The 12,488-nt window shown below is 56.8% G+C and overlaps 1 protein-coding gene across 1 annotated transcript in view; it reads right to left on the bottom strand.

Moving 5' to 3' along the window:
• Positions 1-3,949: 3,949 nt before the first annotated feature.
• LOC119955896 (synapsin-1-like) overlaps positions 3,950-12,488 on the bottom strand; it is a gene marked incomplete at its 5' end in the record, with an annotated part of 44,113 nt that continues 35,574 nt past the window's right edge. The window contains 2 exons of the mRNA XM_038782554.1: positions 3,950-4,491; positions 11,349-12,144. Coding sequence (XP_038638482.1) covers positions 4,356-4,491; positions 11,349-12,144 — 932 coding nt within the window. The remainder of the gene's footprint in view (positions 4,492-11,348; positions 12,145-12,488) is intronic.

Genomic DNA, 12,488 nt, shown 5'->3' with positions numbered 1-12,488 from the left:
GCATCCCGGTCGAGGGGGGGGGGGGGGCGGGCATCCCGGTCGAGGGGGATGGGGGGGGTTACGGGTGGGGAGCAGCCTTCGCCATTTGTTGCTTGGGCGTTGGTCGCGAGCGTCCACGATCCAATCATTGCAGAAATTACAGAGCTGCATACAGTCCACAGGTAGGCGTACATTTACAAGGATCATATTATCATATTTACAATTAAGAGGTTGGGGCTGGAATGTCCAAGTCTGTGAGGGTCACGGCGGAAAAGCAGGGGTGGGTTGGGGGGTGTGGTGGGCAGGGCGTGGGGAGTAGTACTGTTTCGGCACCTCTCCGTAAGGAAAGGATGTATGGCATCAAGATAGAGGATTTGCCAGGATCATATTCCATGGGCCAAATGGCCTCACTCTTGCTCCTCGTCTCTAAGAACTGACCGTCGAGGCAAGTACCTGAATATATTTGAGCAAGAAATTAATTTCTAGGTTCTAAAGGGGTATGGGGAAGAGTACAGTCTCGCGATACGGGATCAACCACGATCACATTGAATGGCGGAGCAGGCTGGAAGGGTTCTCTGCTCCGTGATCCAGGAGGTGTAATGGGACCCCGCACGGTTAATGGACAGATTGGCTGGGTTCAGTTGGGTTGGATTGGAGTCTCCTGGGTTGGACTGGACAGAGCCTCTGTCCAGCTGTGCTGGGCTTGATTAGTCAGCTTCTTGGGGGGGGGTTCAGCAGGGTGAGGAGAGCCAGAGTGGCCTCAGCCTGGACTTGTGGACGTTTCTGTGCGGGGTCTGGTTTATTGCAAGTGTTCAACAACACTGGGTAAAACCCGTCCACGGGTTTCGACAGCACGGAATGAGGCCCTTCGGCCCATCGCGTCCGTGACGACATCGAGCCCCCTGTCTATTCTCATCCCATTCTCCAGCACTTGGCCCATTGTCTTGGGCGCTGTGGGCATTCCAAATGCTCACCTCAACGCTTCTTAAATGTTGTGAGGGTTCCCGTCTCGAACACCCTTTCAGACAGCGAGTTCCAGACTCCCATCACCCTCTGGGTGAAAAGGGTTTGCCTCAAATCCCCTTGAAATCTCCCACCCCTGACCTTAAATCTATGCCCCCTCATTATTGACCCCGCCACTTCCTTCCTATGCCCCTAACTATGTCCCTTGTAATTTTGTGCACCTCAATCAGGACCGTCCTCAGTCTTCTCTGCTCCAGGGAAAGCAACCCCAGCCTGTCAGGCCTCTCTTCATAGCTGAATCGCTTCAGCCCAGACACCATCCTGGTGGGGAATCCCCTCTGCACCCTCTCCAGGGGCAATCACATCCTTCCTCCAGTGAGGGGACGAGCCACACAGCACTGGGGGCTGCGGCTCATTGATTATATTCAAGGCCGAGTTGGACAGATTTCTGATCGACGAGGGGGGGGGGGGTCGAGGGTCATGTGTGGGGTTGGGAAGAGACGCCCCGATCAATGTCAACACCATCTAGGGGACAGCAGGAAGAGAGGGGGCCCAATGGCCTCCTCCTGGCTCCTATTATGACCCTGTGATTGACCAATTGGTCATTCCCTTTCAGTTGAAACAATATAAGTGACCCGGGAAGACGTGGAAAGGGACAGGGCTTGAGGTTCAGACAGAGAGGTGTGTGTTCCTGTACGGAGAGAGAGGAGTGTGGGTGGGGGGGGGGCTCCAGTGAGGCCAGTGGGAACTCGGGCAAGGGTACGGAGCGGTCGGAGTGAGGGGGTGGGGGCGAGGGATAGGGTGGGGTGGGATCACGGAATGAGGGTTCGCCGTGGGTTGGACCAATCTGAAGAGGGGGGCGGGTTCGGAGGGTGGGAAGGTGAGCGGGCCGGGCCAAAGTGGGTAGGGGGGGGGTGAGGAATATTGTAGGATTTGGGGGGGGATTGGGATCGAGGAGGAGGTAAATGATCCAGGCAAAGTGGGCGACTGACTGGATGTCCATTCCAGCCCCAATAACAGTGCCAGTTTTCCGAGGAATATTAGGCTAAGATTGCACATAAAAAGAGGGGGGGGGCACTTGTAACGAGGGTTCAAAGGGTCACTTCAACTACTGTAAGGCAGTGTGCATAGGATTACAACATCTAAAGTACACAGGGAGGGCATGAGCCTCGGTATAGGTGCACACGGTACCACTCACGGAATACTATGTGGAGGAGGGTCCCAGAAGCTGGTGAGAAAGAGTTGTGGGGTTGGTAAAGCAGCAGGAGGAGGGGAAGGTGAAGGGATAACGCCCCTGGGGCCCAGGGGTCAGCTTGAGCCATGTGGACTCCAGTGGCGGCGGCCATCTTGGAGCCGCCCGCACGCTTCAAAATGGAGTGGGTGGCCGAGGGGCAAGGTGGAGTTGAGGGATCAAGTGGGCCGTGATACTGTTGAATGGCCCGAGGAGCTGATTGGCCTCCTCCCGGCCCCGTGCGAGAGGCCTTTCTCCTTTACCTCCAGCCAGCTTCTGGGACGTCCGAAATGCTGGACGCCATTCACAATCACAGTGATATTCTTCAATCACGCTGAGCAATTTACAATACAGGACATGACAAGGGTGGGGGATGATACATTACACGAGTGTATTTACATTGCACAGATATAGGGCAGTGTGGGTGATGGGTTGGGGGGGGGGGGGGGGGTTGGTGAGTGTGAAAAATAATCTCCTTTGGTCAGTGGCCACCGCTAACCCACTCCCCAATCCCGCTTCCTCTGTCCTCGGCTTTCCCTGGTGTAGCGGGCACTCTTTATAACACCGGGCCCCCCCCCCCCCTTTGTTGCTCCTGGCACGGGGCCCAGGATTTATGGGATGGGGGGGGGGGGGGAATCGTGATAACCGCCAGGAAGACGTTGACCGGCATTGGCGATCACTGACAGGCCTCCCGCGTCTCTGGGGGCCTCAGACCCCCTCAGTTGCTTCCGCGACGAGCCGGTGCTGGTTTCCAAGGGCAACCGGGCCTTGAGGCCTGGGATCGAGGCCTGGTCACCAGTGGGAGTGTTGTTAACCAGTGAGGGTAGGACACAGATTGAAGAGAATCGGTAAAAGAACCAGGAATGGGGGGGTGGGGGGGGGAGCTGGTCTGTCAAGGAGATTATTTTTCTCTCGGGGTACATCTGTTTATATCGATAGCAGGTTGGCGTTCAGCAAAGTTACATGCAGTTTTTCTCCCTCTCGTGCACTAGCGGCGGAGAACAGTCCGTCTTTGATCCGGAGAACAGTTGGAGGGTTGGTGGGGGGGGGAGGGAGTCTGAGCACCGGCTGGCGCTCCCGGTAAAGCGAGCTGAAAGTTGGAACGGGAGGGAGACGGTGAAGAAAGGAAAAAGAAAGCGAGAGGGAGAAGAGTTGTAAAGGGAGAGAGAGAGGGAGGGTGAGGAGGAGAGAGAGAGAAATGTTGGGGTGCGTGGAAAGGAGGAAGGAGAGAGAGAGAGAGACTGGAAGGGAGAGGGAAGACAGCAAGAAGAGGGACTGGGAGGGAGGGAGAGTGAGTCTGGGATGGCCAGAACGAAGGAATAACGGGGAGGAAGGGTGGAGGGAGAGAGGGAAGATGAGAGATAAGAGACTGGGAGGTAGAGAGGGATTAAGATGGAGAGGAAAGGAATGTCTAGGAGAGAGAGAAGAGAATCTGGGAGGGAGGGAGAAAGAAAGAGATTGGGAGGGAGAGGGGGAAAGTGAGGGAGACTGGGAGGGAGACACGGAAAGTGAGAGACTGGGAGGAGAGAAGGAAAGGGAGAGAAACTGGGAGGGAGAGAGGGAAAGTGAGAGACTGGGAGAGAAGGAAAGTGAGAGAGACTGGGAGGGAGACACGGAAAGTGAGAGACTGCGAGGAGAGAAGGAAAGGGAGAGAAACTGGGAGGGAGAGAGGGAAAGTGAGAGAGACTGGGAGAGAGAGAAGAAAAGTGAGAGACTGGGAGGGAGAGAAGGAAAGGGAGAGAAAACTGGGAGGGAGAGAGGGAAAGTGAGAGAGACTGGGAGGGAGAGAAGGAAAGGGAGAGAGACTGGGAGGGAGAGAAGGAAAGTGAGAGTGGAAGAGAGGGGAACAGAAAAACGGAGGGAGAGGGAAGGAGAGAAAGGGAGGGAGAGAGTGAAGGAGATAGCGACTAAGAAGGATAGAAGGAAGGAGAGAGAGTGGGCGATGAGCAGAGGGGAGAGGGAAGGAGAGAGAGAGTGGGCTAGAGAGGCCGATGTATGATGAGCAGAGGGAGTGAGGACGAGGGAGAGATAGAGGGCGAGGGATGTTGAGGCAGAGAGGGTTCAGGAGAGGAGGGCACTGAGTGTGCTGGAGAGAAGAGGGTGAAGGCAGGAGCGAGGGAGAGAGTGATGGAGGGATAAACAGAGGAGGGAGGGATGGGGTGAGAGAGGAAGAGGAGCTCCCTCAATCAGAGAAGAGACTAGCGAAGGATTTCCTCAGGTTGCGAATAGTCTCAGCCTTTACCTCATCGTGACTAAGGCTTGTGCGAGGCAGCAGGGTTTCTGGAATGTTGAAGGTATTTGTCAGAGACTGTGATTTGCTGCAGAGTAACGTGAAAAGATTTACTATTAAACAGTGAGGCAAGTTCACACTGTCTTCATACCACACTCGAGCTCAGGACTGGTAAACACCAAGGCAGCGGTGGGCAAATTAAAATAGTATCTCGTGGACACCCTGTCTTCTACTCAGTATGGGGAAGGAAGGTGTTCACAAACCTCACAGTATGAATATGGTGTCTCTCTCTCTCTCTCTCTCTCACCGTCTCTGTCTCTCACTCCCTCTTGTTCTCTCTCTCTCTCTCGCACCTTCACAGGTGCAGAAAGGGGATACCGGGTCGTCTCACTCCCGCGTAACAGTCACAATCCAGGGGGTTTGAGCCCCCACACCATTATCTCGAGCCCAATACACCAGGACTTACTGCCAGCCCCCAGCACTGAGGGAGCGCCGCACTGTCAGAGGGTCAGTACTGAGAGAGCGCCGCACTGTCAGAGGGTCAGTACTGAGGGAGCGCCGCACTGTTGGAGGGTCAGTGCTGAGGGAGTGCCGCACTGTCAGAGGGTCAGTACTGAGGGAGCGCCGCACTGTCAGAGGGTAAGTGCTGAGGGAGCCGCACTGTGGGAGGGTCAGTGCTGAGGAAGCGCCGCACTGTCGGAGGGTCAGTGCTGAGGGAGCGCTGCACTGTCGGAGGGTCAGTACTGAGGGAGCGCCGCACTGTCAGAGGGTCAGTGCTGAGGGAGCGCCACACTGTCGGAGGGTCAGTACTGAGGGAGTGCCGCACTGTCGGAGGGTCAGGGCTGTGGGAGCGCCGCACTGTCAGAGGGTCAGTACTGAGGGAGTGCTGCACTGTCAGAGGGTCAGTACTGAGAGAGCGCCGCACTGTCAGAGGGTCAGTACTGAGGGAGCGCCGCACTGTTGGAGGGTCAGTGCTGAGGGAGTGCCGCACTGTCAGAGGGTCAGTACTGAGGGAGCGCCGCACTGTCAGAGGGTAAGTGCTGAGGGAGCCGCACTGTGGGAGGGTCAGTGCTGAGGAAGCGCCGCACTGTCGGAGGGTCAGTGCTGAGGGAGCGCTGCACTGTCGGAGGGTCAGTACTGAGGGAGCGCCGCACTGTCAGAGGGTCAGTGCTGAGAGAGCGCCGAACTGTCGGAGGGTCAGTACTGAGGGAGTGCTGCACTGTCGGAGGGTCAGTACTGAGGCAGTGCCGTGCTGTCGGAGGGTCAATGCTGAGGGACCGCCACACTGTTGGAGGGTCAGTGCTAAGGGAGCGCCGCACAGTCGGAGCGTCAGTGCTGAGGGAGCGCCGCCCTGTCAGAGGGTCAGTGCTGAGGGAGCGCCGCACTGTAGGAGTGTCAGTACTGACGGAGCGCCGCACTGGCGGAGGGTCAGTACTGAGGGAGTGCCGCACTGTTGGAGGGTCAGTGCTGAGGGAGCGCCGCACTGTCAGAGGGTCAGTCCTGAGGGAGCGCCGCACTGTCGGAGGGTCAGTGATGAGGGAGTGCCGCACTGTCGGAGGGTCAGTGCTGAGGGAGCGCCGCACTGTCGGAGTGTCAGTACTGAGGGAGCGCCGCACTGTCGGAGGGTCAGTGCTGAGGGAGTGTCGCACTGTGGGAGGGTCAATGCTGAGGGAGCGCCGCACTGTCGGAGGGTCAGTGCTGAGGGAGTGTCGCACTGTGGGAGGGTCAATGCTGAGGGAGCGCCGCACTGTCGGAGGGTCAGTGCTGAGGGAGGACACACTGTCGGAGGGTCAGTGCTGAGGGAGCGCCGCACTGTCGGAGGGTCAGTGCTGAGGGAGCGCCGCACTGTCGGAGGGTCAGGGCTGCGGGAGCGCCGCACTGTCGGAGGGTCAGGGCTGCGGGAGCGCCGCACTGTCGGAGGGTCAGTGCTGAGGGAGCGCCGCACTGTCGGAGGGTCAGTGCTGAGGGAGCGGCGCACTGTCGGAGGGTCAGTGCTGAGGGAGCGCCGCACTGTTGGAGGGTCAGTGCTGAGGGAGGGCCGCACTGTCGGAGGGTCAGTGCATGGGAACGCCGCACTGTCGGAGGGTCAGTGCTGAGGGAGCGCCGCACTGTCGTAAGTTTGGTACAAACGCGGATCCCAGTAAAGGCATCAGGTTTGGTAAGGAACAGATTCCTTCATCCTTCACAACAAGGTACAGAGCTTCGTCCGATGATATCGGGATATGTGGTGGGAGGATAGGACGTTCCTAATGGCAGTGGGGGAAGGGCGATGGGGTTATACTGTGCCAAGCACAGACCCCCCCCCCACCCCTCAGGTCAGGGAGACTTGGCAAGCAATATGCCTGAGCCTGAAACCACCTGGCCTGGAGCAGGACCAGAAGGCCCAAGGCTTTTCAAATCTAACCGCCTGCATGTGGAGTTTGCACATTCTCCCCGTGTCTGCGTGGGTTTCGCCCCCACAACCCATAAAATGTGCGGGGTAGGTGGATTGGCCACGCTAAATTGCCCCTTAATTGGAAATCCTTTTTTAAAAAAAAAGGACTCAGTTCAAGGTACCACCCCAACACCCCCCTCCCTTCACCCTCTCAACAATTCATTCAGGTCAAGAAATTTGGTGGTGGAAAGTTGTAATCGGGGAGATTCTTCCCCCCCACACGCACTCCACAAGCTTGGATTCATCCTGTCTGCCTCATAAATATTGACCTCAACAAAACTTTAAAATTCACAGCGTCAGATTGTCACGAACAGGCTACAGCCCATTTCCAAATATCTCGCTGAGAGAGAGGGGGACTGAGAGACACCAGTCAGTGTACAGATATCTCCCTGAGAGAGAGGGGGGACTGAGAGACACCAGTCAGTGTACAGATATCTCCCTGAGAGAGAAGGGGGACTGAGAGACACCAGTCAGTGTACAGATATCTCCCTGAGAGAGAGAGAGAGAGAGAGAGGACTGAGAGACACCAGTCAGTGTACAGATATCTCTCTGAGAGCGAGGGGGACTGAGAGACACCAGTCAGTGTACAGATATCTCCCTGAGAGAGAGAGGGGACTGAGAGACACCAGTCAGTGTACAGATATCTCCCTGAGAGAGAGGGGGGGACTGAGAGACACCAGTCAGTGTACAGATATCTCCCTGAGAGAGAGGGGGACTGAGAGACACCAGTCAGTGTACAGATATCTCCCTGAGAGAGAGGGGACTGAGAGACACCAGTCAGTGTACAGATATCTCCCTGAGAGAGAGAGGGGACTGAGAGACACCAGTCAGTGTACAGATATCTCCCTGAGAGAGAGGGGGGACTGAGAGACACCAGTCAGTGTACAGATATCTCTCTGAGAGAGGGGGGACTGAGAGACACCAGTCAGTGTACCAGATATCTCCCTGAGAGAGAGAGGGGACTGAGAGACACCAGTCAGTGTACAGATATCTCCCTGAGAGAGTGAGGGGGACTGAGAGACACCAGTCAGTGTACAGATATCTCCCTGAGAGAGAGAGGGGACTGAGAGACACCAGTCAGTGTACAGATATCTCCCTGAGAGAGAAGGGGGACTGAGAGACACCAGTCAGTGTACAGATATCTCCCTGAGAGAGAGGGGACTGAGAGACACCAGTCAGTGTACAGATATCTCTCTGAGAGCGAGGGGGACTGAGAGACACCAGTCAGTGTACAGATATCTCCCTGAGAGCGAGGGGGACTGAGAGACACCAGTCAGTGTACAGATATCTCCCTGAGAGAGAGAGGGGACTGAGAGACACCAGTCAGTGTACAGATATCTCCCTGAGAGAGAGGGGGGGACTGAGAGACACCAGTCAGTGTACAGATATCTCCCTGAGAGAGAGGGGGACTGAGAGACACCAGTCAGTGTACAGATATCTCCCTGAGAGAGAGAGGGGACTGAGAGACACCAGTCAGTGTACAGATATCTCCCTGAGAGAGAGGGGGGGGACTGAGAGACACCAGTCAGTGTACAGATATCTCCCTGAGAGAGAGGGGGGACTGAGAGACACCAGTCAGTGTACAGATATCTCCCTGAGAGAGAGGGGACTGAGAGACACCAGTCAGTGTACAGATATCTCCCTGAGAGAGAGGGGACTGAGAGACACCAGTCAGTGTACAGATCTCCCTGAGAGAGAGAGGGGGGACTGAGAGACACCAGTCAGTGTACAGATATCTCCCTGAGAGAGAGGGGACTGAGAGACACCAGTCAGTGTACAGATATCTCCCTGAGAGAGAGGGGACTGAGAGACACCAGTCAGTGTACAGATATCTCCCTGAGAGAGAGAGGGGACTGAGAGACACCAGTCAGTGTACAGATATCTCCCTGAGAGAGAGGGGGGACTGAGAGACACCAGTCAGTGTACAGATATCTCTCTGAGAGAGGGGGGACTGAGAGACACCAGTCAGTGTACCAGATATCTCCCTGAGAGAGAGAGGGGACTGAGAGACACCAGTCAGTGTACAGATATCTCCCTGAGAGAGTGAGGGGGACTGAGAGACACCAGTCAGTGTACAGATATCTCCCTGAGAGAGAGAGGGGACTGAGAGACACCAGTCAGTGTACAGATATCTCCCTGAGAGAGAGAGAGGGGACTGAGAGACACCAGTCAGTGTACAGATATCTCCCTGAGAGAGAGAGAGGACTGAGAGACACCAGTCAGTGTACAGATATCTCCCTGAGAGAGAGAGAGGACTGAGAGACACCAGTCAGTGTACAGATATCTCCCTGAGAGAGAGAGGGGACTGAGAGACACCAGTCAGTGTACAGATATCTCCCTGAGAGAGAGAGAGGGGACTGAGAGACACCAGTCAGTGTACAGATATCTCCCTGAGAGAGAGAGAGGACTGAGAGACACCAGTCAGTGTACAGATATCTCCCTGAGAGAGAGAGAGGACTGAGAGACACCAGTCAGTGTACAGATATCTCCCTGAGAGAGAGAGGGGACTGAGACACCAGTCAGTGTACAGATATCTCCCTGAGAGAGAGAGAGTGGGGACTGAGAGACACCAGTCAGTGTACAGATATCTCCCTGGGAGAGAGGGGACTGAGAGACACCAGTCAGTGTACAGATATCTCCCTGAGAGCGAGGGGGGACTGAGAGACACCAGTCAGTGTCCAGATATCTCCCTGAGAGAGAGGGGACTGAGAGACACCAGTCAGTGTACAGATATCTCCCTGAGAAAGAGAGAGGACTGAGAGACACCAGTCAGTGAACAGATATCTCCCTGAGAGAGGGGACTGAGAGACACCAGTCAGTGTACAGATATCTCCCTGAGAGAGAGAGGGGACTGAGAGACACCAGTCAGTGTACAGATATCTCCCTGAGAGAGAGAGAGGGGACTGACAGAGTCTCTGGAGTTTGGGAGAATGAGACTATGGTGATTTGCCGTTAGATAATATTGAATGTCCTCAGCAGGGTGACGTCCCACCAGCAGGTGGCGCAAGATGTCAGTCAGGTGACATCCGGCCAGTCCCAGAAGGTTGTCAGACGGACACGATGACAGTCTCGTGTAAGTCAAGTTGAAGGAGAGTCTAGTGAAACTCTGGAATAACTAAGTCTGCATAAGATTCGTATCGTTACTTAACCATGTATACAAAAATTAAACATTGTTCTGAATTAGACAACAGCAGGGGGAACCTGTTAATTCACCAGGACAAGCCTGGGAAAAATGGGGTTCCGTGGGCTCTCATCACAGCATCAGTTCCAGAGACTGAATGGATTCCTGAAGTAATCTAACAGTGTCAAACCATTTGTCTCCTGGACATTGGAGCGGCCAATCCTGAGGCAGGACTAGATTGTTAATTGAGCAATTTGCATGAAGACCCAACTCAGTCACTGTGGGCCAGACACGGACATTGTGGGCACAACTAGAATTCTCTAGGCTGAGCTGAGCCAATCTCGGCTTCTCTGGGCTGAGCTAGGCCTCGCTGGGCCGGCCTGGGCTGAGCTACGCCGCTCTGGGCTGAGCTAGGCCGTTCTGGGCTGAGCTAGGCCTCGCTAGGCCGCTCTGGGCCTCGCTAGGCCGCTCTGGGCCTCGCTAGGCCGCTCTGGGCTGATCTAGGCCGCTCTGGGCTGAGTTAGGCTGCTCTGGGCTGAGTTAGGCCGCTCTGGGCTGAGTTAGGCCGCTCTGGGCTGAGTTAGGCCGCTCTGGGCTGATCTAGGCCGCTCTGGGCTGATCTAGGCCGCTCTGGGCTGAGCTATGCCGCTCTGGGCTGAGCTAGGCCGCTCTGGGCTGAGCGAGACCCCGCTGGGCTGAGCTATGCCGCTCTGGGCTGAGCTAGGCCGCTCTGGGCTGAGCTAGACCCCGCTGGGCTGAGCTAGGTCGCTCTGGGCTGAGTTAGGCTGCTCTGGGCCGGCCTGGGCTGTTAGGCCGCTCTGGGCTGAGCTAGGCTGCTAGGGCTGAGTTAGGCCGCTCTGGGCTGAGTTAGGCCGCTCTGGGCTGAGCTAGGCCGCCCTGGGCTGAGCTAGGCCGCTCTGGGCTGAGCTAGGCCGCTCTGGGCTGAGCTGGACCGCTCTGGGCTGAGTTAGGCCGCTCTGGGCTGAGCTAGGCCGCTCTGGGCTGAGCTAGGCCGCTCTGGGCTGAGCTAGGCCGCTCTGGGCTGAGCTAGGCCGCTCTGGGCTGAGCTGGACCGCTCTGGGCTGATCTAGGCCGCTCTGGGCTGATCGCGGCCACTGGATCAGCCTGGTGGCTGAACTCAGCTTCAGCAACCTGTACCGGGGGCGGTGGGGGGGCTAACTAGATTTTACCAACTTTACCAACCAGGCCCAGGTAGGCTTCACGGGTCTGAGCCAGGCCAAACTAAACCCACTAGGCTTCTCAATCCTGGAACTGGACAATCGAGACATAACCAGGCTGAAGCATGCTTAATTAGGTTCATCTAAACAAATCGACACTGTACAGGCTTAACTGGGCCACACTAGGCCTTAATTGTTGAAACGATGCTTACTTCATTTGTGGATGAGGGGCAGGTGCATCTTGCTGTGGTGCTTTCTGAAGAATTGGGGGCTTCTGCTGGATGGATGGTCTTCCCTGCTGTTGGCCTGGACCCATCGGGCCTTGCCCTTGTTGGCCCTGGACGACAGGCCTGGGCTGCTGAGTGGTGGGGGGCACCTGCCTGGACTGCTGCTGCTGCCCGGGCCCCCTCTGCTGGGGCGGGGCCGCCTGGGGTTGACGTGGGGGCTGCTGACCTCCGGGGCCTCCTTGCCGTTGTGGCCCTCCTTGTCCCGGCTGCCGGGCATGCTGGGCCTGTTGGCTCCCGGGGCCCGTCTGGCGATGAGGCTGGCCGGGGGTCGGGCCTGGAGGTTTTGCCAGCTGCTGTGGACCAGTTGAAGCCTGCCGTTGCTGTTGCGGCTGCTGTTGTGCCCCGGGTCCCGGTTGGCGCTGATGCTGGGGGGAGTGCTGGCCGACCGGGCCCGCTGGTTGCCGGGGCATCTGGGGAGACCCCTGCCCGCCGCTGGCATGTCTCTGCTGCTGTGGCGATGGCTGGTTTGGTGCCCGGGCCTGCTGCGGAGGCCCCTGCCGTTGCTGCTGCTGTTGCTGGGCAGGTTGTCCCACGGGGCTCAGTTGGCGCTGGATGGGGGGAGGAGGCTGAGCTGTGGGGCTTACCGCTCTCTGCTGATGGCTGGAGGGGCTGCCAGACTGCGGGCTCAGGCCTTGGATCTGCTGGCCTTGAGGAGGAGGCCTTTGGTGTGAGGGAGGCCCTTGGCGTTGAGGTTGATGGCCGGCAGGCTGTTGAGGACCTCCTGTAATTGGAAAGAAAATGATTTATTTGTTATAACGTCAGAAATAGGAGGAGCCATTCAGCCCCTCGAGCTGTTGCACTTTCACAGCCAATACCCATCTGCGCAAGATGACCCTGGGCCCAGAAGTGATCACAATCATTCTCGTCTGCGCAATTAGTCTCTCAGTGACCCCGGCCCAGGCCATCAACACAGTTAATTGTGTCTGCGCAATTAGTCTCTCAGTGACCCCGGCCCAGGCCATCAACACAGTTAATTGTGTCTGCGCAATTAGTCTCTCAGTGACCCCGGCCCAGGCCATCAACACAGTTAATTGTGTCTGCGCAATTAGTCTCTCAGTGACCCCG

Source organism: Scyliorhinus canicula, chromosome 21 (assembly GCF_902713615.1).
Source record: "Scyliorhinus canicula chromosome 21, sScyCan1.1, whole genome shotgun sequence".
Lineage (NCBI taxonomy): Eukaryota > Metazoa > Chordata > Chondrichthyes > Carcharhiniformes > Scyliorhinidae > Scyliorhinus > Scyliorhinus canicula.
This window is presented reverse-complemented; position numbering and strand designations above follow the sequence as displayed.